General features: G+C 63.4%; 1 protein-coding gene across 1 annotated transcript in view; it reads right to left on the reverse strand.

The window, feature by feature from the left end:
* Positions 1-4,936: 4,936 nt before the first annotated feature.
* COL7A1 (collagen type VII alpha 1 chain) overlaps positions 4,937-25,470 on the reverse strand; it is a gene marked incomplete at its 5' end in the record, with an annotated part of 30,351 nt that continues 9,817 nt past the window's right edge. Inside the window, 77 exons of the mRNA XM_080350191.1 lie at positions 4,937-5,012; positions 5,132-5,311; positions 6,082-6,207; positions 6,476-6,559; positions 6,873-6,959; positions 7,500-7,548; positions 7,775-7,828; positions 7,908-7,985; positions 8,304-8,420; positions 8,691-8,753; positions 8,843-8,905; positions 8,982-9,035; positions 9,255-9,308; positions 9,382-9,462; positions 9,545-9,580; positions 9,681-9,752; positions 9,995-10,066; positions 10,396-10,452; positions 10,540-10,575; positions 10,704-10,739; positions 10,809-10,853; positions 11,031-11,090; positions 11,337-11,372; positions 11,583-11,654; positions 11,779-11,904; positions 12,049-12,108; positions 12,235-12,270; positions 12,369-12,413; positions 12,564-12,608; positions 12,940-12,981; positions 13,083-13,118; positions 13,222-13,290; positions 13,383-13,463; positions 13,574-13,609; positions 13,701-13,763; positions 13,916-13,948; positions 14,174-14,218; positions 14,404-14,439; positions 14,711-14,746; positions 15,017-15,061; positions 15,142-15,204; positions 15,562-15,633; positions 15,788-15,832; positions 16,020-16,055; positions 16,150-16,359; positions 16,483-16,614; positions 16,742-16,777; positions 17,112-17,222; positions 17,312-17,347; positions 17,844-17,879; positions 18,083-18,127; positions 18,278-18,349; positions 18,545-18,580; positions 18,713-18,793; positions 18,877-18,912; positions 19,017-19,052; positions 19,197-19,277; positions 19,984-20,025; positions 20,106-20,132; positions 20,240-20,284; positions 20,409-20,480; positions 20,571-20,615; positions 20,854-20,934; positions 21,123-21,158; positions 21,268-21,327; positions 21,920-21,955; positions 22,060-22,104; positions 22,225-22,260; positions 22,624-22,659; positions 22,875-22,934; positions 23,064-23,126; positions 23,236-23,289; positions 23,436-23,462; positions 24,034-24,147; positions 24,238-24,306; positions 24,528-24,581; positions 25,013-25,084. Of these exons, the coding sequence (XP_080206317.1) occupies positions 4,963-5,012; positions 5,132-5,311; positions 6,082-6,207; positions 6,476-6,559; positions 6,873-6,959; positions 7,500-7,548; positions 7,775-7,828; positions 7,908-7,985; positions 8,304-8,420; positions 8,691-8,753; positions 8,843-8,905; positions 8,982-9,035; positions 9,255-9,308; positions 9,382-9,462; positions 9,545-9,580; positions 9,681-9,752; positions 9,995-10,066; positions 10,396-10,452; positions 10,540-10,575; positions 10,704-10,739; positions 10,809-10,853; positions 11,031-11,090; positions 11,337-11,372; positions 11,583-11,654; positions 11,779-11,904; positions 12,049-12,108; positions 12,235-12,270; positions 12,369-12,413; positions 12,564-12,608; positions 12,940-12,981; positions 13,083-13,118; positions 13,222-13,290; positions 13,383-13,463; positions 13,574-13,609; positions 13,701-13,763; positions 13,916-13,948; positions 14,174-14,218; positions 14,404-14,439; positions 14,711-14,746; positions 15,017-15,061; positions 15,142-15,204; positions 15,562-15,633; positions 15,788-15,832; positions 16,020-16,055; positions 16,150-16,359; positions 16,483-16,614; positions 16,742-16,777; positions 17,112-17,222; positions 17,312-17,347; positions 17,844-17,879; positions 18,083-18,127; positions 18,278-18,349; positions 18,545-18,580; positions 18,713-18,793; positions 18,877-18,912; positions 19,017-19,052; positions 19,197-19,277; positions 19,984-20,025; positions 20,106-20,132; positions 20,240-20,284; positions 20,409-20,480; positions 20,571-20,615; positions 20,854-20,934; positions 21,123-21,158; positions 21,268-21,327; positions 21,920-21,955; positions 22,060-22,104; positions 22,225-22,260; positions 22,624-22,659; positions 22,875-22,934; positions 23,064-23,126; positions 23,236-23,289; positions 23,436-23,462; positions 24,034-24,147; positions 24,238-24,306; positions 24,528-24,581; positions 25,013-25,084 (4,734 nt within the window). The 3' untranslated portion in view covers positions 4,937-4,962. The remainder of the gene's footprint in view (positions 5,013-5,131; positions 5,312-6,081; positions 6,208-6,475; positions 6,560-6,872; positions 6,960-7,499; positions 7,549-7,774; positions 7,829-7,907; positions 7,986-8,303; positions 8,421-8,690; positions 8,754-8,842; positions 8,906-8,981; positions 9,036-9,254; positions 9,309-9,381; positions 9,463-9,544; positions 9,581-9,680; positions 9,753-9,994; positions 10,067-10,395; positions 10,453-10,539; positions 10,576-10,703; positions 10,740-10,808; positions 10,854-11,030; positions 11,091-11,336; positions 11,373-11,582; positions 11,655-11,778; positions 11,905-12,048; positions 12,109-12,234; positions 12,271-12,368; positions 12,414-12,563; positions 12,609-12,939; positions 12,982-13,082; positions 13,119-13,221; positions 13,291-13,382; positions 13,464-13,573; positions 13,610-13,700; positions 13,764-13,915; positions 13,949-14,173; positions 14,219-14,403; positions 14,440-14,710; positions 14,747-15,016; positions 15,062-15,141; positions 15,205-15,561; positions 15,634-15,787; positions 15,833-16,019; positions 16,056-16,149; positions 16,360-16,482; positions 16,615-16,741; positions 16,778-17,111; positions 17,223-17,311; positions 17,348-17,843; positions 17,880-18,082; positions 18,128-18,277; positions 18,350-18,544; positions 18,581-18,712; positions 18,794-18,876; positions 18,913-19,016; positions 19,053-19,196; positions 19,278-19,983; positions 20,026-20,105; positions 20,133-20,239; positions 20,285-20,408; positions 20,481-20,570; positions 20,616-20,853; positions 20,935-21,122; positions 21,159-21,267; positions 21,328-21,919; positions 21,956-22,059; positions 22,105-22,224; positions 22,261-22,623; positions 22,660-22,874; positions 22,935-23,063; positions 23,127-23,235; positions 23,290-23,435; positions 23,463-24,033; positions 24,148-24,237; positions 24,307-24,527; positions 24,582-25,012; positions 25,085-25,470) is intronic.

Genomic DNA, 25,470 nt, shown 5'->3' on the forward strand with positions numbered 1-25,470 from the left:
GAGGGGGACAGCGGGGGTTAACCCCTCTTAGGGACAGGTGGTTGTCACCCAGAGTGCCTGCCCTGCAGTGTCCTCATTGGGATGCACCGTCACCAGCAGCTCCTCTCGTGCCCCGTGTCCCCACTGCCACCACCCGCCGTCCTGCACCCCGCACCCACAAACCCCAGCCCCATGGCACCCACCCGCTGCAGTGGGGCGTCCCCGGGATCCAGCGCTGCCCGGGCATCGCTTGAGCTCTGGGGACAGTTGGGGAAGGCAAAGGACCTGTCACCCACCTTCCCATCTCACCCAACCCACCCACCTGCTGGCACATCCCTTCACCAGCTGCTGAAGTACAACCCCCTCCATGGGGCAAGGGGTCCCCCCAATGGCTCCTGCCCCCTTCCCAACGCCAGCACCTGCTCGTGGGCTGCACTTACCCTGCACCAGGAGCTCCTCAAACAGCATGGCTGTGTCCCCCCTAACGCTGGGTGTCCCCCAGCCTCTGCCTCGCTCCCGCTGCCCTGTACTTTGCACAGGGCGGCCACACTCTGCTCCGCGCTGCTCTTATCTCCTGGCCTCGCCGAAAACACCAGCTGTGGCAGCTTAATGCAACGTCCCCTTTGGCACAAAGTTGCTGGAACAGGTGACACCCAGGTTGACACCCATCACTTGTGGCTTAGCGAGCTTTGTTCCCCAGCCTGAGACATACCCCTCCTGCAGCTTTGGGGAGAGGAAACACAAAACGGGGGTGGAGAGGGATTCAGGACCTTTATAAACCACAACGTCATGTTTCATGCCACCTTTTAATTGTTCACGCTCACCACTGCTGGCTTCCAAGCTCAGCTGAGCTTCGGGGAGGAATTTTGTGCATCACAGCCACCCAGAGGGGCGGCATGTGGGAAATCTCGCTTGGCTGGATGCGGCCCCGTTGGAGCCATCCCAGCAGTGAGTGAGCTGGGAGTGACACTAGGCACAGAAATCCCTGTGGTAGGACCCAGCTGTGCTCCAGGGTGAAGGCAAACCTGGCTCCATCTTCTTCGGTGGTGCTGAGGTGAAGGTTATTGCACCAAATCTTCGCATGGCTGCTGCCTGTGCAATGGGTGCCGGGATCTGGAGGAGGATGTGCTGTGTCCGCTGTCCCCTGCGCTCACACCAGTGTCACCCCGTGTCCTCGGCAGCCCTGCTGCCCTCCCCGGCCCCAGATGGGGGTTCATCTCCTGCGCCCAAGCCGGGCCATCAGCTCGGCATTGGCGGCCGCCTTGGCCTGCAGCTCCTTCTCTCTGGCCAGGTCAAGTACGACTTTCAGTACATGGGTGGGGACATCGAGTGACAGGGACACTTTTCTTGCCTTTTTCCTGGGAGCAGGTCTCTTGGTGGCCGGGCTCATGGGCCAGGGCAATGATTTTCCTGCTGACCCTTCTTCCGGCAGGGGGCTGGCTTCATCATCACTCATCTTCATTTCGGGGAGACCCGGCAATGTCTCATTAGCGACGGTGCTTTCCTGCTTTGTCAGTTTGCCTTTATCCCCGGCGTGGGGGGCCGGAGGGAGCAACTCAAGGCTTGGTCCCTTCCAGGCTGTCACTGGCTCCCCCAGGACCACCAGGATGGTGAGCAGCGTCCTGCAGCACCGCACAGCCAGGGGCACCTGCGGGGAGCACACTGAGCATCACCCTCTGGGGCAGGACACATCCCCGCTGGGGTGTCACACATAGGTGTCACACATAGGTATCACACACGTACCAGATGGCTGTGCCTGATAAGGCGGAATCTCACCTCCCTTTTAGGGAGTTTTCTACACCAATTTTAACCTTTTTGTATGGGGTAGGAGAAAGTTTTCAGGAGGCTGAAGGGGACATGGGAAGCAAATCAGCTGGGTGTCCTTGTCCTTTCCTGCAGCCCCTGGCCAGCCGCACATTGTCCCCTCCATTTCACAGCCCCCAGCCCTTTCCCACTCACGGGAAGGGACATTCCCACCCCCGTGGGTGGCAGTGTGGGGACTGCAGCCGCTCCCCAGCCCAGACCTGCCCTTTGGCCGGGGACGTGTGACATGCCCAGAATTCCAGGGTTTTCCTCCTCCCACGCCTTCCCTGAAGGATGCTGTCCCCCCCATGGGGCCACGGGGCTCTCTGGGGCAAAAGCCACCCTGTTAGGAGGGACACAAATCACTGGCTCTAAAATACACAGCAGGCTGGTGGCAATGGGGTGACAGGGACGTGAGTCCAGCCACATGTGCTGAGTTGTGCTGAGCCTCAGCATCTTTCTCAGCCCCTGCTCTGGTCCTAATAAGGGTCCTGGGGGATGCAGGGTGCTGTGTTGTGGGGTAGGGGTCAGGGTGCTATGCTGTAGGTTGGGGGGGGTCAGTTATACACAAATCCAGCTGTATGGCCACCTCTCCCCTAAAATCAGTCACCCAGCAGGGTTTTGCCAAACTGGAAACGCATCCAACCTCCTGCAACCCACTTCCAGGGTGAAACCCTTTGGAAAGTACCAGCCCGGGCAGCTGGAGGCAATTTAACTCCCTGGAAAACAGGTAATTAAAAACATCCAACCACCTGCAACCCAGCTAACCCCCCCTCCAGAAAGCACAATCCAAAGGTGCAGCCTCACCATTTCCAGTGGGTCCTCGTCCCTGCGATGTTCAGATGATGCTCCTGGGGTGTGGGGACCATGAGCTGGTGGTTTCCCCTGCTCCCTGCTGAGCTTCAGCTCTTATCCTGCCCCCAGCTCCACCTCTGACCCATAGTGGGGGTGACGGTGACACACGGCGGGGGGGGGAAATGATGTTATTAATACATTTTGCCTAATAGCAGATGAAATCATCCTGGGCTGTGGGTTGGCGTTTGCCCCCTCGCAGCTCTATCTGCTGAGTTTGGAGGGGATTCCAGGAACCCAGGGTGGCCCAGGCATAATTATTTCACATCTGTTTTTTCTCTGTCTTAATTGAGTCTTCCTGCTCCTGTCAGCCTTGGTTCATCACTTAAGGAAAGGAGAAAATGCACGTTTATAGCCAGCCCTCAGCGTTGTGCTGCACGAGGCTCCTGGATGTCTCCTGGTGCTGTTTTGGTGCTTCCACCCTGATGGATACCCCAGCCAACTTGGGGACATGTCACCTCCCTGCTGTGCCCATCCCAGAGTGCTGCTTGGGCCACTGGTTTGCAGCCAGCTGCACCAGTTCAACCAGGACACCACTGGTTTGCAGCCCGCCTTCATCCAGTCTAACTGGGACACCACTGGTTTGCATATCACCTTCACTCAGTCCAACTGGGATGCCACCAGTTTGCAGCCCACCTGCACCAGTCCGGCCCACAGTGCCCACAGTGGGGAGCAGCCTATAGTCATTGCTGCAGGGTGGGCTCCATGGAGAAAGATCTTACCCCCAAATTCCCCCCTCGGCGGCTGTGGGAGCACCTGCAGGGTCTCAGGCTGGGCAGGCACCTCTGCGAGATGAGTTGGTGGGTGCTCAGCCCTGGGCTGGCCCGGGCGAGGAGCCAGGGTGCCCGCGGGTGGGCCGCTCAGACCACAGCATGTCTTGCCCCCCCTCATGTCCACAGGGTGACCTGTTCCCTGCCAGCCCCCGCAGCGGTGGCAGTGAGAGGAAATAACGCCGGCTCTGTTCCTCCTCCCGGGGATGGCCAGGAACTCACCCCCAGCAGCCAAAATTAGCCGGTGGCACTGATTCACCCAGCACATCACGCAGCCCCACGTGCTCACACGTCAGCCGGGCACACGCCGGGCACGGGGACAGGGCACCAGGGTTCCAGGGGGGTGAGAACCCCCCAGTGAGCAGTGGGACGAGCATCCCAGCTGGGGTTGGCTCCAGAGCTGGCCCCAAACCTCACAGGCATCCCGTGCGACACACCAAGAAGCATGGCACCTCCCCATGAGCGCAGCTTTAATGTCACAGCCTCCCCCACGTGGGAACACATATACATTCACTGTATACAGATATACACAGAGAGCGGTGGCACATATGGGTGCCACAAAACCCGCCCGGCAGCCTGTGGACTCCCAAAGCAGTGCGGGGGGACACGGCTCCACTGGGACTGGGGTACAGCAGGGACAGTGGAGCCCCCCAGGAGTGAACATCGCTTTCACAAAGCCTTTGAGAGCGAATGTAGGTGAGCAGGAACCTCCTCTAACATAGCACCATCCGCAGGGTTTCCCTGATGGGCTGGGGGCTGCAGGTGAGCCCCCCCAGATTAAAGACAGGCATGTGGGCTGGAGGGTAACAAATGCAGAAATCCTCCATCCCCCGCACCGCTCACAGGTCTTTGCCAAACCATTGCAACCGCAAAAGGGGAACCAGGTCCCGGTTGAGGTTAAGGTGAAATTTATTCAGCTGGATCTGGTTGCGGAGTGGGGGGCAGTGAGGGACGCAGGGAGGCACTGCCTGCCCAAGGGTCATAGAATCATAGAGCAGTTTGAGTTGAAGGGACCTTCAAAACTCATCCAGTGCCACCCCTGCCATGAGCAGGGACATCCTCACCAGCTCAGGTTGCTCGAGGATGTGGGAAGCGCCCCCGCCAGCAGAAAGCGGGGAGCAAGGTGGGTTTTTGGGGACCTGGAGGCAGGGCAGGGGACAAGGGTGTTAGATGAGGGAAGGGGAGCCCAATCATGCCAAGTCCCAGCTTCGCTCCTGGACACCTGGAGAGGGGGCATGGGGCCAAGCACCATCCCATCGGCAGCAAATAAGTTAAAAATCAAACTGAGAACAGCCCAGGAAACCTTTGGGTGGGAAAAGGGGTTAAGAGCCTTGGAGGGGGTGTGAATTCCCATTTGATATAAATTTCACCTTAATGGGTGATACAACTGAAATGAAAGGAAAACCCCATGAGCAGCATAAAAACACGTTAGAAATAGCACCAGGTTCCTGCTGGGGGCTGGCGAGCACATGGCCCTCCCCACCCTGCCATGGGCCAGCCACGGCGGCAGCCGCGCTCCACCGCCGGGCAGCCCTGCCTGCCGAGACGCTGCCTGCGCCTACGCCTCCGGCTGCCCGCCCGCCTTGCTGCCGGCTACGCTGCGGGCATCTGCGGAGAGAAGCGAGAGGGTCTCATAGCCAAGGGGGGACACCAGTATTGTCCCCTCAGCTCTGCATTGGCGGGGATGCTGCTGGAGTCACCAGTACCGCTGGCTGTGCTGTGCCTACCTGGCGCTGGGCGCTGCCCACAGCGCAGCTCGCACTCCTCCTTGCTGTCGAAGCGGTTGAGGTTTCCCCCGCAGCCGCTGTAGACAAAGGGTCGGCACTGGGTGACTCTTTGGTTGTAGTACCAGCGCAGCGTGTAGCGCTGGCAGCTCCCCTCGTCCAGCGGCAGGCTGCAGGGCTCGGCTGCAGGGGCAAATCGCAGAATTATTTTGGTTGGAAGAGACCCTCAAAATCATTGAGTTCAACTGCTAACCCACCCCTGGCACTGACACGTGTCCTTGAGAACCTCATCTCCATGTCTGTCCAACCCCTCCAGGGATGGTGACTCCAGCACTGCCCTGGGCAGCCTGTTCCAATGCCCCACAGCCCTTTGGGGAAGAAATTGTTCCCCACATCCAACCTCAACCTCCCCTGGTGCAACTTGAGGCCACTTCCTCTCATCCTATCACTTGCTACTTGGGAGAAGAGACCAACACCCTTCATTCTACGACCTCCTTTCAAGCTGGAGACAGAGCTGGGAGGGAGGTGGCATAAGGACATGATGGTCACAGATCCCTTAGAAAGGTACCAGAGGGATCCTCCAGCTGCTGCTGCTGCTGCTGCCACTGGGGCCTCCCTGCTCTTCTGGGGGCTTTGGGACCCCCTCCTGTGGCTCATGCCCAGGAGCACAGGAACTTCACAGGCGCAGAAGGTCCCACGGGTGATGGGTTTGGTGAGGGGCACAGAGCAGGAGGTCCACAAGGCATGCGCAGCACTGTGCTGCGATGGGGAACGTGCACCCTGCCTGCATGCCTGTCAGAGGGCTGCAAATCCCAAATCCACCCCAGCTGGAGGGTGCAGACACCTGTTGCCAGACAGGCCATGGAGGCATCGCCCCAGCAAAGCCCCAGCACTCCAGCAGTTGCCCTCTATGTGCTCCATCCTCAATGCTAGGCCAGCGCAGGGAATCTCACCACCCATCCTCGGATGCTCTGAGCTGTCCATCTCCAGGACCTCATCGTAGTCGTCCTCCTCCTCCTCGGTGTACATGCTCTCATACTCCAAGTCATCTGTGTCAAGCGTGACCCGTCTGTCCTGCCCTGGGAGACAGTGCTGGGTGTGAGCAGCCCCTTTTTCCCCCCGGTCCCTCCATTCTGCTCCCCCCAGCCCCAGTTCTGCACACACACGCACACTCCCTGCTGCCCTCTCCTCTCCCCACTCATTAATTAAAACCCCCAGGACCACCAGCACAACCACTGATGGATTAACCCTCACTGCCTGCAAGAGGAGGACAGGGACATGACCGGCCACACACGTGGCGCAGGGGAAAAGGGGAATGGGGCCTGCAAGCCCAGGGGTGACACTCACCCTCCTCTTCCTCAGCGTGTGACAACTTGAGCACTGGGACTGTGTGAGCACTGCCAGCGGGTAACAGTTGGGTGGCGAAGCGCCCTGCGAGGGGAAGGACATGGCACAGGCATCAGGGAGGAGGCGAGGGGTCCTGGGGTGCACCCCCAGGGGGAACCCCCCCTGTTGCAGGTGCCGAGCAGCCCAGCACTGCCCTGGCACTGCTGCAGTGTACTGGGGTACATGGCCAGGGATGGGGGACCTGGGGACACCCCCTCCTCTCTCTGCACCACTGAGCAGGGCTGCTGGGGGTCCCAGGGCAGGGGCAGGCAGGAGGAGTTATTGCCTGGCTGGGACCCCAGCAGGATGGGGGTGACAGGGGACACAGGTCTTGTATGTCTTCCAGGCTCCCCATCACCTGTTTGATGCTCCCTCTCCTGGCGGACGCTTCTTCCTCCTCCCTGGGCAGAATGGAAGCTGCTCCTGGCCTGAGCCCCCCAGCCTCCTTGGAAAGAGAGCACCCACCTCATCCCAGCCCACCCTTCAGCCCCGTCCCTTCAGCCCACCATTCCCTTCCAGCAGTCCTGGTCCCTGCGAGCCCGCCTGCCCCAGCTCAGCACCCAAGGATGGATGGGACAGTCCTCATTGTCCCTCTCGTGGTCCCTTCTCAATTGGGCAAACCTTGGCAGCACCAGGACCCCATCGGCACCCATCCTTGCTGTGCCATCCCTTCTGACACACACCAGCCCTCCTCCCTGTGTACAGTCCCACACTGATGCCAGCCCTGACCAAGGGAGTCCCAGGGGGTCCCAGCCACCTCTAGCCCCCCTAAAACCAGCAACACACTGGGGCACCAGGACCCCTTTGGTGCCACATGCATGGGGCAGGGGGGTAGGAAGGGAGAGCCGCAACCTGAGTGCTCACGTGAATCCAGACGCCGTGGGAATTGGCCACCACAGGCTGCAGGACAGATGGGACAGGGGGTCAGGGGCAGCAGGGGAGACCCCTGGCCCTGGGGCAGCGTGGTGGGGGATGCTCAGCTCACCACAGTGCTGGTTCATCTCCTGCCTGACAAAGGCGCGGATCTCCTCCTCCTGCCAGGCACGCGAAGGGGCAAAGGATCCACATTGCAACAGGGGATGGTACAATTAATTAGATACGAGGGAAAACCCCTTTAAAGCCCCAGGCCCATGTGCCCGAGCAGAGCCCGGAGTGGCAGGAAGCCCCTTCATCATCGGTGGTGGGACAGACCCTGTGCCCCATCCCACCCTGGTGACTTGAGCACCGCAAGCCCGTGCTGGCTCCTTCCCGGCTCCTTACCGTCATGCCCGGCTCCCCTTTCTCCCCACGGATTCCCTGGGTGCCAGGACTGCCCTAGGGACAAGCAGAGGGGGGTTGGAGGCTGTCCCCAGCCAGGGGTCACCCCCTCACAGCCTGTCACCTGCTCACCCACCTGTTCTCCTCTCTCGCCAGGGATGCCGGGCACACCACGGGTCCCCGGCACCGACTGTCCTGGGGGGCCTCTCTCCCCCTGCAAAGGACACAGGCTCAGGGTCTGGCTGGTGGCTCTGAAGACTCTCTGCCTTCCCCAGTGCTATGAATGTGCTGCTGTCCCTGTCCCCACACCCCGGGGACACCTATGCAGGTGGGGATGGGGATGGAGCCAATGCAGGCCCACAATGAGAAGGTCTCCAACACTCCAGGCTCCCACCCCCTGGGCAGGGGGACACATGGGAGGACACCAAAGGCAGCGTGCTGGTAGGGACAGCGACAGAGCTGGGACGCAGCTCCTGATGCCACCAAACCCTCACCCAACGCAGGGACAGGGCCACCAATGGTCAGGACTCACCTTCTGGCCCTGCATGCCCTCAGGACCTCGAGGACCAACATTCCCTGGGGGCCCAGGGGGGCCAGGAGCACCGTCACTGCCCCGGGGACCCGGGCCACCGATAATGCCAGGAGCGCCCTGTGGGACAGCAGAGGGTGAGGCTGGGGGTGTCAGAGACCCCAGCCCCAGAGCAGGTGCCAGGGGCACCCTCTGACCCCACAGCTGAGCACCCCTGAAGCACCAATGCTGCTGCCTTCCTGTAAAGAGCAGGAATTTGTCATCACTTATAGCTTAGTGACATAAATACGCAGCACCAGATGGCTCTTCTGGGAGCATTGGGCTCTGACGGCTGGATCCTGGCAAAAGCAAGACGGTGCAACGCAGACCGTCCCTTTCCAGCCTGCTCACCCGCTCTCCTTTCTCCCCCTGGTCTCCTTTGGCTCCAAGCTGCCCATCGAATCCCCGGTCACCCTGTGGAGAGGAAGGAACAGGCAGCAGGGGACAAGCAGCAGGGTGGCTGAAGTGCCAGCATGGCTTTTCCTGGCGCTGCCCTGACCTACCTTGGGGCCCATGAGTCCCTCCTTCCCGGGGATGCCCGGTGGTCCTGACAGCCCCAGCTCTCCCTGGGGGACAAAGCAGATGTCTGTCAGTCACTGGTCGTGTGTCCCTGTCCCTCCCCGGTGCCAGCGCAGTGCTTACCGGCTCGCCTTTCCTCCCTGGCAGTCCTGAGCGCCCTGGGATCCCCGGCTCTCCCTACAGCAGGCAGGAGAGAGGCAGAGGGGTCAGTCCTGTGCCCCCCAATGCTCATCCCAGAGCCAGGGGCTGAGGGGGGGACTTCGTGCCCCTGCTGCAGGGCTGAGCTCCCCCCTCAGCCATCTCCTTGCTCCCTCCGACTGGCAGAGGGGATAACCAAAGGGCTGCAGCCTCCAGGCACCGTCCAGGCTCCTGCGGCACCCACAGACACCCACTCACCTTCTCACCCTTGTCCCCATCGAGGCCACAGGCGCCTTTCATGCCCCGGTCACCCTGTGAGGATGAGGAGGGGAGTCAGAGCCTCGCTAACCCAGCAGAGCTTTGGTGAGTAGAGGGACCAACCCACCTTAGGGCCACGCATGCCCAGGGGTCCCATGTCCCCCTTCTCCCCCCGGACTCCGGGGATCCCGTCGCGACCAGGCTGGCCCTGCAGCAGAGCACACAGCGTGATGGGGATCCGCTCCTGCCCCACATGGGGGTGGCAGCAGCACCGAGACGCAGCTCCTCACCGGCTCACCAGGCTCTCCTGATGCTCCCACCTCTCCCTGGGAAGGCAAAGGCATCGGTCAGGGTAGATAAGGTGGAAACAGTCCCCCCAGCACCCATGGGCACCTTCCCAGCACTGAGGGGTGCCCAGCTCCTCACCTTCTGCCCACCGGGTCCACGTGCCCCCGGGAAGCCCATGGAGCCCTTCTCGCCTTGCTCGCCCCTTGCCCCCTACAAACAGAACCACAGATCAACATGGGGCTGGCGGGGAGAGCTGGGCCACGGCACAGCCATGGCATGGCCATAACGGCCTCCAAGGCCAGCTCTGGCAGCTCTCCTTGCCAGCGTGCCAAGCACCATGCCAGGGTGCCCACAAGCACCAGCACACAGATGCTACCATGTCCAGGTCCCTCTGTGGTCTGGTCCCCAACTCAGCACCCCCTGGCCCTGCACAGGCCTCCCCAGCCCCGTACCTTCTCTCCAGGCATGCCTTGCTCCCCCTTGTCCCCCTTGTCCCCTTCCATGCCCTTCAGGCCACGCTCTCCCTGCAAAGGGGGAAACACAGGGAGGGATTGGGAATGGGGAGATACATGGCAGGGTGAGGAGGACAGACCCCGCCTGGGGCAGGGACACAGGGGTCTGTAGGGTGGCTGAAGGAGAGGGGACAATGTGCTCTGCAAGGGAGGGGCCCTCAGCAGCGAAAAGCCCCCCCAGTTCTTCTGGCAGGCAGCGGTGGGGGGGTCCTGTCCTCTGCCACTCGGGATGGGGGGTGCAGGATCAAACCTGCAGGGCTGGGAGCTGCTGGGGAGGGGGATGCACAGGAGGGTCCCTGCCCGTTGGGACAAGGAGAGACACAGAGGGGGACAGTTCTTACCGGCTCCCCTTTGCTGCCCCGTGCTCCGGCAGGCCCCTCCGCCACCACAGTATCGCCCTGCATGCCGAAATACAGAGCTGGGGGTGAGCAAGGGGGACAGCACTGCCGTCCCTCCCTCCCGCTGCCCCCACCCCATGGCCTCACCTTGTCTCCTTTGGGCCCCGGGGCCCCAACGTCTCCCTGCAAGGAAGAGGAGAGGGTGAGATGCTGCACATCGGGTAGCAGGCAGCACCTCCCTGGAGACCCCAATCCCTGAAGGTCCATCATTCACCCCCCACACTGGTTCTCCAGCCCCCAGGGTCCCTTACCTTGTCTCCACGCTCCCCCCGGTTCCCAGGCAAGCCCTGCGGGACAGAGAAGGGTGGTCAGGGAGGGGCTGGGCTGGGGGTGCAGCCAGGGATGGGGGGATTTACCGCCGGGCCACGATCCCCTTCTGGCCCCGGGCGCCCATCTTCACCCTGCGAGAAGAAAGAGACGTGAGAAGAACGTCTGGGATGGGTACACCCCCAGTGTCACCTTGCCATGGGGACAGGCGCGGCGCTGGCTCCCTGTGCCCCAAGGTCTGGCACAGTGGGATTTCCGATCCCTGGTGGTGGGGACATGGGTGACATTGGGGGGGCCGTGGCAGGACCTACCCGCGGCCCTGGGTCTCCACGCTCGCCTCTGGCTCCCGGCAGCCCGGCCCCCGGCGCACCCTGCCAGGGGAAGGCAAGAGCTCGTCCCTGTCCCTGCTGCTCACCACTCCTCCCAGCCATGCCGTGTCCCCCACCATGTCACAGGACACCCCACAGGACCCCCCCACCCCAGGTTCCTGGTACAGAGTAGGATCCCATGTGCCACCATTCAGAGTGGTTTCAGCATCACCCAGGGGTGGCTGCAGCAGGGATGCACCACCAGAGGAGTGGCCCCACATTCATGCTATGGGGCTGTCCCCATCCTACCTTGTCACCCTTCAGGCCAGGGGCGCCTTGTACACCCTAAAAGAAAGAAGAGGGGTGAGAGAACCACAGGGGGAAGGCACAAAGCATCCCTGGGGCTCCCACAGCAGGTCCTGCCCTGTGCTGGGGCCCCCAGTGACCCCCAGGGCTGTGGCCAGGAAGGTGCAGGGGGGTCCCCATCACCCTGCCCAGACTGGGGGAGCCGGGGCAGAGCCTGCACACCCAGGGACGCTGCAGCCCCATACTCACGGCCGGCCCTGGGGGCCCTGCAGGTCCCAGTGGTCCAGGGGTGCCATCTCTCCCAGGAAAGCCGAGCAAACCCTGCCAGAGAAACACAGTGAGCAGGCAGGGGACATGGGCAGGAGCTGGCAGGGACCCTGCTGGCACTGCCTGAGGTCTGGGGTCACCGAGAACAGCGAGGCCGAGCACTGGCCATTGGCTTTACCCTCTCTCCTGGGGGACCCGGTGAGCCAGGCTGCCCATTGTCCCCTCTCAGGCCAGGCTGCCCTGGCGTCCCAGCGATGCCTGCTAAGCCTGGGGGTCCTGGTGGCCCTGGCAAGCCAATGTCACCCTGCAGCAAGGAGGAAAAAGATGGGGCCCATGGAAACAGCCCCCCAGGAGTGTGCTTCTCCCATGGCATCACCTGGGTGTCGGGGACATGGTGACAGCCAGGGGGACACGGGGACAGCTAGAGGGACATGGGGACAGGAGTTACCTTCAAGCCTGGAGGCCCATCCTGTCCTGGAGGTCCCTGCGCACCGACACCTGGTGACCCCTGGATGGTGACAGAGCACATGGTGTGTCCCTTGGGGAGCAGAGGGTGCGGGAGGCCCTGTGCCCCCCAGAGCGGCCCCACAGGGCTGGGGAGCACCCCATTCCTCTGGGACATGGGGACACTGACCTTCTCCCCTTTGGCTCCAGGCGACCCCTTGGCTCCCTGCGAAGACACCAAGCCACCAGGAATGGCTGAGTGTTGGATGGCAGGGACACAGGTCACCCGCAATGGTATCTGCCCCCCATATGCCTCCTACTCACATCTTCCCCAGGATCTCCTGGCTCCCCGAATCCTCCTGGTTCCCCCTGGCAGGGTAAAACAAGGAAAAAGCAGAGTTGGGAGACGTTATGCAGGGGGAGCAGCTGCAGCTGGGTGCCCCCAGCTGTGGGCAGGTAGCTGGGGAGCCCAGGGATCCCCATGGCTCCCTCCCCACCAGCCCCTGGGGCAGCACTTACCTTCTCACCCTTGGGGCCGGGCAAGCCCCGGTCACCCTTGGAGCCCTACATGGGGAGAACAGTGTCGGGGGGGAGCAACCACAGGGCTGTCTGGTCCCCCAAATGCATAGAATCAAAGAACAGTTTGTGTTGAAGGGACCTTCCCAGTGCCACCCCTGCCATGAGCAGGGACATCTGCACCAGCTCAGGTTGCTCAGAGCCCCGTCCAGCCTGACCTGGGATGTCTCCAGGGATGGTTCATCCACCACCTCTCTGGGCAACCTGGGCCAGGCTCTCACCAGCCTCAGTGGAAAAAAGCCATGGGGTGGTGGTGGGGGGATGAGGTAAATAGTGGGATGAGGTTAATAGTGGGGTGAGGTTAACAAGGCTGACTCACGGGCTCTCCCAGCAGCACACCCTCCAGCAGTGCCGGCTCGCCCTGCAGTGACACACGGGTGCTCAGATGTGCCCACAGTGGGTACCTGCACCCTATGCACCACCACCCAGGGGTGGGGGTCCCCTCACCCCACACCTCCTTACCTTCTCCCCTTTGGCACCGGGAGGGCCAGCGATGCCCTGGAGCAGGGAGGAGAGTGGTGACAGGTCAGCTGGACTGCAGGGGGATGCTCCACCCATCCCAGCCCAGGAGCGCCAGGGAAGCTCCCAGCTCTGCACTCACCTGCCCTGGGGCTCCGGCATCCCCTCGCTCTCCCTTGGGACCGGCAGGACCTGATGGTCCCGGTAAACCCTGGCACAAGGCGTACAGCCCTCAGCTTCAGAACCCCCAGCTGAGCCAAAGGGGGCTCCCACTGGGACAGGACAGGGTGAGCAGCAACGTACCATCTTCCCCGGCATCCCGGCCTCGCCGTCCTTCCCTGGCACGCCGTCCCTGCCCGGCACCCCCGGCTTCCCGCTCTCCCCCTGCCAGCAGCGAGAGCAGGGCTGGGGCACTAGGGTCTCACAGCCCCCCCAGCAGCCCCCAGCACCCACGCTGATGGAAGCTGGACAAGGCAGGGGGACAACACACTCACCACTTGTCCTGGCAGCCCAGGGACACCCGGTGGGCCCTGTGAGGGAGACATGAGCAGAAATCAAGCAGCAGCCCAGGCACCAGGAAGAGCCAAACGGCAGCTTAGGATGGGTGATGCAAATACCTACCCCTGGGCCAGGGGGGCCGGTGGGGCCAGGCAGCCCTATGCTGCCCTGGGGACCAGGCAAGCCCTGCAATGGCAACAGCCACATCAGAGAGGGGACAGCACCCTGCCCTGGCATGGCCAGGACCTTGGTTGTCCCCACAGGAATGGCGGGGCTGGCCAGCTTTGCGGGGGCCAGATGGTTTGTAGGGGGCTGGTGGGGAGGGGGCGAGTGCTCACCCGGATGCCTGAGCCAGGTTCCCCTGGATCGCCCTGTGGAGAGTCCCTGCGTCAGTCCCACCGCCCCGACCCCTGGCCACCACGGTCACAGTCACATCCCCGTGCCTGCCATGGGGCCAGTTGCATCCAGGAGGGGGCCAGCCTGAAATGCCCCTCCCTCCAGCCCAAAACGTCACCCTCCTTCCAGCCCCCAAATCTGGCAAGGCACCACTTTCCTCTGCCAGGTGGGACGTGGCGATGCCAGAGCCAATGTCATACCTTGGTCCCGGCTGGGCCCTGGGTCCCTGGTGGGCCAGGGCTGCCCTGTGGGGGACAAGGGGACATTGTGTTGGGTAGGTACTTGCTGGTGGCACAGGACAGGGACGAGGCAGTGGGGCAGCGTGGTCCCAGCACTGCCACCCCTCCCTGCTCCCTGGGGGGACACCTGCCTCAGCTGACATCCCCCTTGCATGACAGTCCCCTGCCTGTGCCATGGGGTGTCACCTTACCGGAGGTCCTGGGGGTCCCGGCTCTCCCTGGTTGCCCTGAAAGGAGGAAAAGATGGGGTCACTGCAGGGATGGGTTTTCGCAACTGGGTGCATGAGGTGTCCCCTGGGAGAGGGGACCCAGAGAGAACCAGAGGCTCTGGTAACACCTCAGCTGAGTGGGGACAAGCCTGGTGAGATTCCTGGGGTTAAGAACCCCCCCAGGCAGCAGGGTGGCCCCCACGACTTCACCCAGTGCCTGCAGTCAGGAGCACCCAGCTGCACGACGTGGTGGTGAGACACAGTGGCATGGGGGGACACAGACACTTACCGGGCGTCCCAGCACACCGGGGAAGCCTGGCAAGCCCTGCAAAGAACCATGTCAGAGCTGGTGGACAAGCATGAGCCTGCCACCCCCAAGCAGCCCTGCCTACCCCCCAGAGATGCTCCCCATTCCCAGTGTGGGGTACCCAACCCAGGGTACTTATAGGGCGGGCAGGAGGGCCCCTAAAGCAGCAGGGGAAGGGGGTGAACAAGATGTGAATGCTCCCACTGGTGCTGCTCACTGGTGGCTGGTGTGGTACCACAAGACCTTCCCCTCATCCCAGCCCGTAACCCCCACCAAGTCCCCACTCACCGGCTTCCCCTCGGGGCCGGCCAGTCCCCTCTCACCCGGGAGGCCCTGGAGCAACAGGTGGGAACAGAGTCAGTGCTGGGGGGCTCTGGGGTCAGTGCCAGACAGGGGGACAGTGTGGTACTCACCGGGGCACCGTCCCTGCCCTTCTCGCCAGGCTCTCCTCGCTCGCCCCGCGGGCCACCCTCACCCTGTGGGGACAGGAGCAGGGTCGTAGGACAGGTAGGGACCTTTCTGTCCCCCCCCAGACCCTGCTGACACCCAAAGAGGGGTGTCCCCAGCAGTGTCCCTGCCCGGGGCTTTGCTCCATGGGGCCGCACTGTTGGCAGCGGGAGACTTACGACCGCAGACCTTATCGCCTTTGGGTCCCCGCTCGCCCTCAGCTCCTGGCTCGCCCTACAGTGGGAAGAAGATAGATGCCGTCGGCCACCTTGCTGCTGCCCTGGGGACACCATTGCTGCTGCTGTCCCCCGCCACAGCCCAGCTCATCACATTGTCCCCAGCTCAGTGGCCTGGGCTGCCCTGCTCCTTTCTGCCCAGCCACGTACCTTCAGTCCCTTGGGTCCAGGGGGGCCGCGCTCGCCCGGGAAGCCCATCAGGCTGCCCTCCGCCACGTCTGCCTGCGGGCAGGGTGCAGGCAGGGCTGGCACCCAGGGGACCCCAGGAAGGTCCCCCCAGGGTCACAGCCCTCCCAAAGCCCCCATGCCAGGGGACTGGATGTGGCCATCCACCCCCGGAGGTGCAGGCTGGCATCCCTTGGGGACGGTCACCTACCTTGGGCCCCGGTGGTCCCGGGGGGCCGGGCAAGCCGTCCCTGCCCTGGCCGGGGGAGAAAAATAGGTTGAGCATCAAAGGGACATAGCAGAGCACAGGGAGAAGAGCCATTGTAGTATGGCCACTGCTGGCCCCCACAGGGCGTCCTCCTGCCCCACAGAGAGCCGCACATCCCCCCAGTGGGTGCACAACACAGTGGGACAGGAGGGACCACGTCACCACCCCAGCTCACCTGATCGCCCCGATCACCCTTCTCACCCCGGTCGCCCTGCGAAAACGATGTGATGGCTGTCACAGTGCTGCCCCCGAGCCCCCAGGGCCAGGTCCCCCAGCCCTCGCCCCACACCCCCACACACACTCACCTTCTCGCCAGGCCGCCCAGCCTCCCCCAGCTCCCCGGCCCGGCCCGGCACCCCGGGGATACCCGGCTTGCCAGGCTCCCCCGGCTGCCCGGCCGGCCCCTCGGGACCCCGCTCGCCCACAGCACGGCCCGTGGGGCCCTGGGGGCCGGGGGCACCCGGGTCCCCCTTGTCACCTTTGGGTCCTCGCTCACCAGGGAAGCCTAAGGAGCCCTGCAAAACATAACACGGCGCTGCCAGAGCCAGCCCTGCGCTGGGGGCGTCAGCCCCCATGGAGCATCCCAGGGCTGAGCTGGCTGCATGCGTTTGGCATGCAGGGAGCCCGGCTCCGCTCACCTCTCGGCCTGGGGGCCCCCTCTCTCCTGGCTCCCCCCGGCTGCCCTTGGGGCCACGCAGCCGCTCGGACACCGGCAGGAACGAGTCCGAGCTCCCATCATAGGCACCTGTGAGCTCCTTCAGGGATGAAATCTGGGAGGGAGGAAAAAGCCACTGGTCAGTGGAACCCATCCACGGCAGCACCCCACAGCCCTGCCAACATGTCCCAGGTCACACAGGTCTCCCACCACCTCCAGTGCCCCCCCGTCCTGCTACACACCTTGATGCCAAGCGCTTCCAGGCTGCGTTCAATGTTCTGCAAAAACAAGACGTGAAAAATAAAGTGGGTGTTGGCCTGTTCCCACCATCAGGGCTCTGGAGCCTTCTCTGTCCCCAGCCCCGCAGGTCAGTGGGGGACTCACCACAGCACTCCCAGGGTCTCCACGTGCTCCAGGGTTGCCAGGTCTCCCCTAGATTTGCAGAGAGGGAATGCAAAGATGTACAGAGCTGTGGTGGGTGAGGCGAGCAGCGCTGATGATGCCCTCAGTAGGTTTCAGAGTTAACGCCGCTGAGTGCTGCCTGGGCAGAGGCTGTGGTTGCCACCACATTGGGTTGCTCACAGCCTGCTGGGCTGAGTGCTGGACACTCACCGGCTCCCCTCGCAGTCCAGGCTCCCCTGGGTCTCCCTGAAACACAGCAAAGGCATCGGGGACCGGCAGGGCAAGGCTGCCCGGTGCCGACTCCAGAGCCAGGGCCCAGCCCTGGGGACAGGGAGTCCCCCCAAGGACCCGTCCCCTCTGGCACAGGATCCCTCTAGACCTTGGAGGGCTTGGGGCAGAAGCACACTTACCTTCGGTCCAGCCACCCCACGGACACCTGGCAAGCCCTGGGACACACAGAGGGGACACAATGGCACCCACGGTCAGGGCACAGTACCCCGAGGGAGCCATGGGCAGGGGACCTGCCTGCCCCATGGTAGCCTGGACACCAGGGTCCAGTGCTGAGTGGCACCATGGGCTTGAAGGTTACGCACCTGCCCTGGGGGGCCAACCTGTCCCGGGACACCGGGGAGACCAGGGGGGCCTTGCATGCCTCTGTCCCCCTGCTCGCCCTTGGCACCACTGGGCCCCTGCCAAGAGAGCAGTGTCACCTCCAGTGGGGACATGTACCCGCCTCCCCCATCGCCACGCTGCTCTGCAGCGAGTACTCACCTCTCTGCCGGGGGGGCCTGTGTCACCTTTGTCTCCCTAACCAAGAGGAGGGAAAGGAGTTAGAGGGATGCTGCCCCATCTGCGGGACCCAAGGGATGCTCCTGGACTTGCAAAGGGAAGCGCCACTGGGAGTGTGAAGACCATGCAGGCACCACACCTAGGGCTCCTTACCTTTCTCCCATCCTCTCCTGGTGCCCCATCTTCTCCCTGGGGACATAGGCTGTCAGTCAGCACACAGCTCAACCTCCCCAGCACAGGCACCGCATGGGACAGGGACCACACCAGGGACACGGCTCAGAGCTTGGGGACCTTTTGCTGTGTGTCCCCCTTGCCTTTATGTTGGACTCGGGTCACCAGCCCTTGGGAGCCCCAGGCAAGCCCCAAATCCAAGTCCTGTTCCCCCTACTCACGTTCTTGCCGCTGGGGCCAGGTTTGCCATCATCACCGGGTTTGCCCTGGGAGGAAGCAGCAGCAGTGAGAGACCCCCACTGTGTCCTCCAGTGCACCAGCAGCTGGGGGTCCCCAGGCCCCACCGCAGCCCCAGGGTGCAGGGAAGGGGGTGCTGGGCAGGGGGTTCCCCATGGCACAGAGCAGCTGGTACTTACGGGGACACCAGGCGGTCCCAGGGGACCCACAGGGCCAGGCGGTCCCTGGTCCCCACGCAGCCCAGGCAGACCCTGTGGGGAAAGGAGAAGGGAGAGCACAGGGCAACAGGGTACCCGGCTCCCCCAGCCAGCTCTGGGAGCATGACCAGGACAGTGACACTTCTGGGGAAAGGGGACAGTCCCCTAGACCAAGGACATTGGTCCCTTGCAAGCATGATGCCCCCAGCAGGAGCACAACCCAAACCTGCCCCCCGCAGAGGTACTTACATCCCGACCAGGGTCCCCTTGCTTCCCCGGGTCCCCCTGCAGACAAGGAGGAGGTGAGGGCAGGGACACAGCCCCCCCCGACCGGCCCCCCAAGAGCATCCCCAGCCTGGAGCAGAGGGTGTCCAGGGGGCGGATGTCTGGGGGGATCCCACCCGGGACCACACTCACCCGCAGTCCAGGGGCGCCCGGGGGTCCGGGTTTGCCTTCCAGCCCATTGCGGCCATCCAGCCCCGGGGGGCCACGGTCCCCCTGTAACAGAGCAGAGCAGAAGGGTTGGATCCATGGGGCGAGATAGGGTGCTGTGGGGCCCACCCAGCCCCCAGCCCCCTCACCTTCTCTCCTGGCAGGCCTCGGTCCCCAGGGTCACCCTATGCAGTAGGAAGAGGAGTGAGCATTGTCCTCTCCAAATGGGAGACAGAATGGGTGCAGACCTCGCCGCTCAGACCCCATGGGGAAGGAAGGGGGCACTCACCCGTGCGCCGGGGGGGCCGCGGGGACCCTCCACACCCTGCAAGAGAGAGCCATGCTCAACAGTGGGACATGCGGGGGTCCTGAGTGCCCACCCACTGCACACCAGGACCCCCGGTTCTCCTGCAGAATGTCACCCATCTTGCTGTCCCACCACCTCCCGCACCAGTGACCCGGCACTTACCCTCTCTCCAGGCAGCCCAGGGGAGCCGGTGTCACCCCGGGCGCCCTTTGCGCCATCCTCGCCAGGGTCCCCAGGGTCCCCCTGCCATGGGAGAGCACTGTGGTTAGAGGGTGCTGCCCCTCCACTGGCACAAACGCCTGCGCAGGGTCTGTGCTGAGCACCTCTGCTTGTGCTGCATGGTTTAAGGGCAGGATAATAGCAAAGGTCTCAAAATACGGAGTGTTTCAAAAAGAGGGACCCAATTTCAAAGATACAGTAATTTCCAAACACCCTGTACGGGCACGAGCTGAAAAAAAGAAGTCGCTGGGCCCAACGCAGCTCCAGAGTGTCCAGAGAAGAAATGCAACCCAGGGAGCGGGGAAAGGTGGAGGATGAGCAATGCTGCTGAGCCAGGAGCCAGCTGGGACAAGGGGAAGGCACCATGGCCGGGGACCACGATGCCACCGAGCACAGCCCACGGCAAAAACCGTCCCCAGCCTGAGCTGGCTTGTCACAGCAGAACACCCAGAGCACGGGGTGCCGATGGGGGACCCTGCAGGGGAGAGCCACAACCATGCTGGATCCCTTAAGGGTATCAGCCCTACAGGGACCCCCAACAAGGGCACCGTCCTCCCAGTGCTGGGCAGGAGCATCAGCCCATGTGCTCCCTGGATCCCACATATCCCCTCACACCTCTCAGGGGCTGTTTTGGGCAGGGAGGGCTCGGTGCACCAGCATCCCAGTGCCCAGGGGGGGCCAGCACAGGGCACCCCCGCGGCAGCAGCATCCCAGGGGACCCACTCATTACCTTCTCCCCCTTCTCCCCAGCTCCTCCAAGCCCCACGTCAACCTGTGGGGCAGAGAGAGCTGTCAGAGCAAATGGGGTCAAGCACCAGCCTGGGGGCAGGGATGACGGGGAGCAGAGCTTACAGTTCGTCCTGGGGGTCCGGGAAGACCCTGCAAGAAGGGTGAGGCAAGGGGGTTACATGGCACTGACACAGCCCCGGGGAGGGCAGGGCTGTGGGGTGGGAGCAGACGGTCCCCTCACTAGCATTGTCACTCACCGGCTCCCCGCGGTCACCCTTGCTCCCTGGCACTCCGGGGCTGCCCTGCGGGAGAGGGGACGGGGTGAGGGGACAGGGGACCCATGGGCTTGAGGGTGCCCCTGGGGTAAGGGTGAGTGAGTGATGAGGGGGTCCATAGGGTCATGAGTGCCCAAGAAGCTGTACTCACATTCCTGCCTTCGGGACCTGGATCTCCTGGGTCACCCTTCTCCCCGGGGGAGCCGCGGTAGCCAGGGAGGCCCTGGGTGGGGGGCAGAGGGAGGGTGTGCATTAGCAAGACCCTCTCAAGGCATCTCAACCCCCCTGGGGTGCTGACCAGCCCCACACTTACCCGGGGGCCCCTGTCTCCAGGTTTGCCAGGCAGACCCGCTTCACCCTGCGGGAAGAGATAGGGTGAGTGGGGGGCAGCAGGGAGGGGGACAGTGGTCTGGGGGGGTCCTCACCTACCGGGGTGCCTTCATCACCCTTCTCTCCACGCTCTCCCTGCGGCACAGGTCAACAGGCACCAGCCAGGAGGAGAAAAGCACAAGTCACCAGTGTTCTCCTGCTCCCTGTCAGCACCCCCACCTCCTCAGGGCCACCGTGCCCCACAGCCCCCCCTTGCCCCACACTACCTCCTTGCCGCGCAGCCCGATCAGCCCCGGGGTGCCTGGTCGCCCCGGCTCGCCCTTCTCCCCTGGCTCCCCTGGGTCACCCTAGGCAGGGGGAGAGGGACAGGGGGTCAGGGCAGTGTGGGGGGACACGGGAGCTGCTGGGGGGAGAAGAGGCTCAGCACAGCACCCTCCACTCCCTGGAGCAGCATCACAGCACAGCCTGGAAGGACAGCCCCTCCAGAGCCCGATGGACGGACAGACAGCGGGGATGTCTCCTGCAATGACATTACCTTTGCACCGCTCCTGCCCGTGAGGCCAACGATACCCTGGTTGTTGGAGAGGGGAGAGCACGTGTCACCGGGGAGCAGGGTGATCCCACGCCAGGGGAGGGACCGGGGCCATGAGCTGGTGCCCCGGGGGCTCACCCAGACCTACCCGGTCACCCTGCTCGCCTTTGGGGCCAGGTGGCCCTGGGATGCTCAGACCAGGGGGACCCTAAAGACACGAAGAGACACAGCTTGGAGCAATGGCACCATGAGCCCTAGGGGGCTGTGTTGTGACCCGTGTGCCCTCCCTCCCCAGGCAGTACTCACACGGGCACCTGGATCTCCCGCATCGCCCTTGGGGCCAGGAGGTCCTTCTGGTCCTGGGAAGCCTCTGTCACCCTGGTGCAGATGAAATGGCACCATCAGCATCCTGCAAACCTCTCCCCTTGCCCCCCCACTGCAGCTGGGGACAGCCAGGCCTGGGGACCAGCACAGGCATCCCCTGGCTGTGCAACCCCCTTCCCCAGCCAGTGACCGTGCCCGGGAGTTCCAGTGCAGCACAGGGGGCACGGCCAGGGCAGGGTTACCTTCTCTCCTCCAACACCAGCCACACTGGGAGCCTGGGGGACAAGCAGAGGTGAGAGCGCTGGATGCTGCCCAGGGCTCCCTGTCCAAGGGCAGGCAGAGCTGGACCGGTTGGGCAGCATCACTTACCGGCTTGCCAGGTGGTCCTGGATCACCCTACAAAGAGATGAGTGTCATCGCCTGCCCCTTCCCCAGCAGCACCCTGCCACCCCACCAGCATTCTTTTCTGCCCTCACCTTCTCCCCACGGGGGCCGGCTGGTCCCGGAGCTCCCTGCGGTGAGAGAAGAGACATCAAGGGGCTGGCAGTGCCAGGGGACACACACCGGGGCATGGCAGCCCCAGGAACACAGCACCACCACTTCTGCCCCCACTCACCTCTCTGCCCGATGGCCCTGGCCGCCCCGGGGCTCCCACCTCGCCCTGCCAGAGGGGAGGAAGAGGAAGGAATCAGGGCCATCCTCGCATCCCGTGCCAGGACAGCTGCTCCAGGGCAGGGCTGGCATCACCTCGACATGGCCACAGCCACCCCAGTCCACCTACCTTCTCGCCCTCGGGGCCTGGCACGCCGCGGTCACCCTGCAGAATGAAGCAGAGGGGGGTGTCAGGAGCCTGCCTCCCTCCCCACCACACTGTACCAGTTCATGTGCTACCCTAGAGCCCTTTGAGGCCCAGCCCCGAATCTCATCTGAGGTCACCGGGCTCTGACAGTGACCCCAGGCACAGCTACCATGACCCCAATGTCACGGTCCCTCTCCAGCGCTGTCTCACCTTCTCGCCTGTCTCTCCCAGCTCGCCTGGAGCCCCACGGTCCCCCTGGTGCAGGAGAAAGATGGGGTCAGGGGCAGCAGGACCAACGGGGGATGCCGTGGGTCCCAACACAGCACCCAGACCCCTTTTCCTCCCACTGAAGGCAAGAGCATCCCTTCAGTTGCCACTCACCTTCCTGCCCTGCTCGCCCGGTGGTCCCCGAGGGCCCTGCAAAGAATGGAGAAGATGTCACCTTCAGTGTGACAGGACAAATCATAGAATAGTTTGGGTTGGAAGGGACCTTCAAAGCTCACTTAGTCCAGCCCTTGCCATGAGCAGGGACATCTTCAACTACCAGAGCAGGAGCCCTCTGGGAGCTGTTGGGGCTCAGCTCCATGGCAAGGCTGACTCCTGCCCACCTTGCCATCTCTCCAAAAACTCACCCGGTCTCCTGGGTCCCCTGGGCGGCCAGGTGGCCCTGGGAAACCTCCTTCACTGTCGCCCTAGGGATTAGGAAAGGTGACAGCTGAGCCCGTGAGATGGGGATGCCCATGAGACAGGGATGGACATCATGGCTGGAGAGCAGCGTGGGGGTCCAGTGCCTGCACTGAGCATCCCCACTGCCCTCTTACCTTGTCTCCCTTCAGGCCAGGGGGTCCAGCAGGTCCTCGGGGCCCGGGGTCCCCAGGCAGACCCTACAAGAGTGCACAGCTCAGCCCTGGGGACACAGCTCAGCCCTGGGGACACATGGCTGCTGTGGCCCCACTCCTCTCTGCTGTCCCCACTCCCCATCCCCAGACTCACCGGGGGGCCGGGGTCCCCTCGAGGTGCTGCCCCATCCACAAGTCCAGGGGGGCCCTGCAGAGACAGGGGTCACCTTTGTGTGACAGCCCCAGAGGGCTTGGTCCTGCCCAGCACCCTTGAGGGGGCTGCAGTGCCCTCAGGCACCCACGGAACCTCCATCCAGGAGGGCAGGGGATGCAAGGAAATGTAGAGCAACTCACCCTCTCCCCTCGGTCACCCTTCTCCCCCTGCAAGGGCAAAAAACAATAGGTGAGGGCAGGGCTGGGTTTTTTCCCCTTGAATGGGGAGGAGGAACATGCTGGGTAAAGCCCACTAACAGTGGCATCAGGGCACGCGGATGTGCTTCCTTGCACCCTGCCCAGCACCAGCTCATGCACATGAATGTGTGTGTGGGCACGGCTGGGGCTGGCACATCTGAGGGGAGCACAGCCCATGAGTGGGACCAGGAGGAGTGCTGGTTGTCACAGAATCATAGAATCATGGAACAGTTTGGGTTGAAGAGACTTTCCCAGCTCCCCCAGTGTCCCCCCTGCCATGAGCAGGGACATCTTCACCAGCTCAGGTTGCTCAGAGCCCCGTCCAGCCTGGCCTGGGATGTCTCCAGGGATGGTTCATCCACCACCTCTCTGGCCAACCTGGGCCAGGCTCTCACCACCCTCAGGGCAACAATTCCTTCCTCATGTCCAGCCTGAATCACACCTCCTTTAGTTTAAAACCATCACCCCTTATCCTATCCTCCCATCTTTCTGTCCACACGTCCCCCCAGGCTGTCCCCACGCAGCACCCAGAGAGACCTACCTTCACAAACTCTCCTGGAGGTCCTGGTGGCCCCATAGGTCCCAGTGGACCAGGGGGCCCTGGATCACCAATGGGTCCCCGTGGGCCGGAGCTGCCAGGGGGGCCAGGGCTACCCTGAGTGACAGAGATACTCATTAGCTGGGGGGACAGCATGGGATAGGGGTGCTGTCAGGGACCCCTTGGCACCACCACCCCCACACCTACCGGCGTGCCTGGCTCCCCTTTCCGACCCGGCAGCCCCTGTCCTCCATCCACAATCACCCTGGGCTCTCCCTGAATGATGATAAGGAGGAAAAAAATCAGTGTCCCCATGTTGTGTCCCCACCACAGGACAGGGGCCACAATGTCACCATGAGACTTGGCAGGGAGACGGGATGACCCTAAGGTCACCCGGACACTGAGCGTCAGGAAGTGCCTGGGGCTGACATGTGCCTGCCAGGGTCCCCCCTGCTTCCCAGGGACCCCCCCCAGCCAGCCCCGTCCCCGTCACCTACCGGCTCGCCCTTCTGCCCCTTTGGGCCAGAAAGTCCTGTCGGCCCCCGTGGCCCCTGGAAAGGAAAGAGGAGAATGAGGGAGGGTGCAGGGAGAGGAGTGGAGCTGAGGAGGGAGGGGGCCATACTCACAGGATCACCTCGGGGGCCAGGGCTACCCTGGGTGCCCTAAAAAACAACAGGTCAGGAGGTGAATGTGTATCCCGGCCAGGCAGGGGAGTGGGGATGGGATGGAAATGGGATGGGATGGAGATGGGGTGGGGATCAGATGGGAGCACCAACCAGGGCAGGGATAGGCAGCCCCTGTCCAGTACACTTGGCCTGGGACACACACCCAGGGGACAGCAGTGACCCTGCCAGCTATGGAAAACCCCCCTGGCACAAAGCAGGGGTGTGCAGAGTCCGGCTGAGGGAGCAGGCAGGGCAGGCGGGGTGATGGGAAGAGCCCACCCCTGCAGCAGCAAACCCAGGGGGACACCCCCACTCACTGGCTGGCCAGGGGATCCGGGGTTCCCAGGGCGTCCGGGGCTTCCTGGTGTCCCATCGGCTCCGGGGAATCCCTGCGGGAGAGAGGAGCATCGTGCCAGCACCTGGTGCATCCCAGCACTGCCAGACCCCCCAGTGCCCCAGGCAGAGCTGGTTCTGGGGGTCCAGAAAACAGCACAGGCTGGACTAGTCTCCCCAGGAGATTCCCCATTCAGCCTGGGTGAGGAGGAGAGAGGGACAAGGAGCAACAAGTCCCTGCACGGCAATGTCCCTGTCCCCAGGGACACTGGGGCGTGGGGGTGCAGTAACTTGGGGTACTCACCCTATCCCCCTTCTTTCCCAGCTGCCCAACGCTTTCTCCTGGCAGCCCCTGTGGCCCCGCAGGTCCTGGGGGGCCAGGTAGCCCATGGCGGCCCTGGAGGGACAGCAGAGGGGACAAGTTGGTGGCAGGTCATGGTCA

Source organism: Nesoenas mayeri (assembly GCF_963082525.1).
Source record: "Nesoenas mayeri genome assembly, chromosome: 10".
Classification (NCBI taxonomy): Eukaryota; Metazoa; Chordata; class Aves; order Columbiformes; family Columbidae; genus Nesoenas; species Nesoenas mayeri.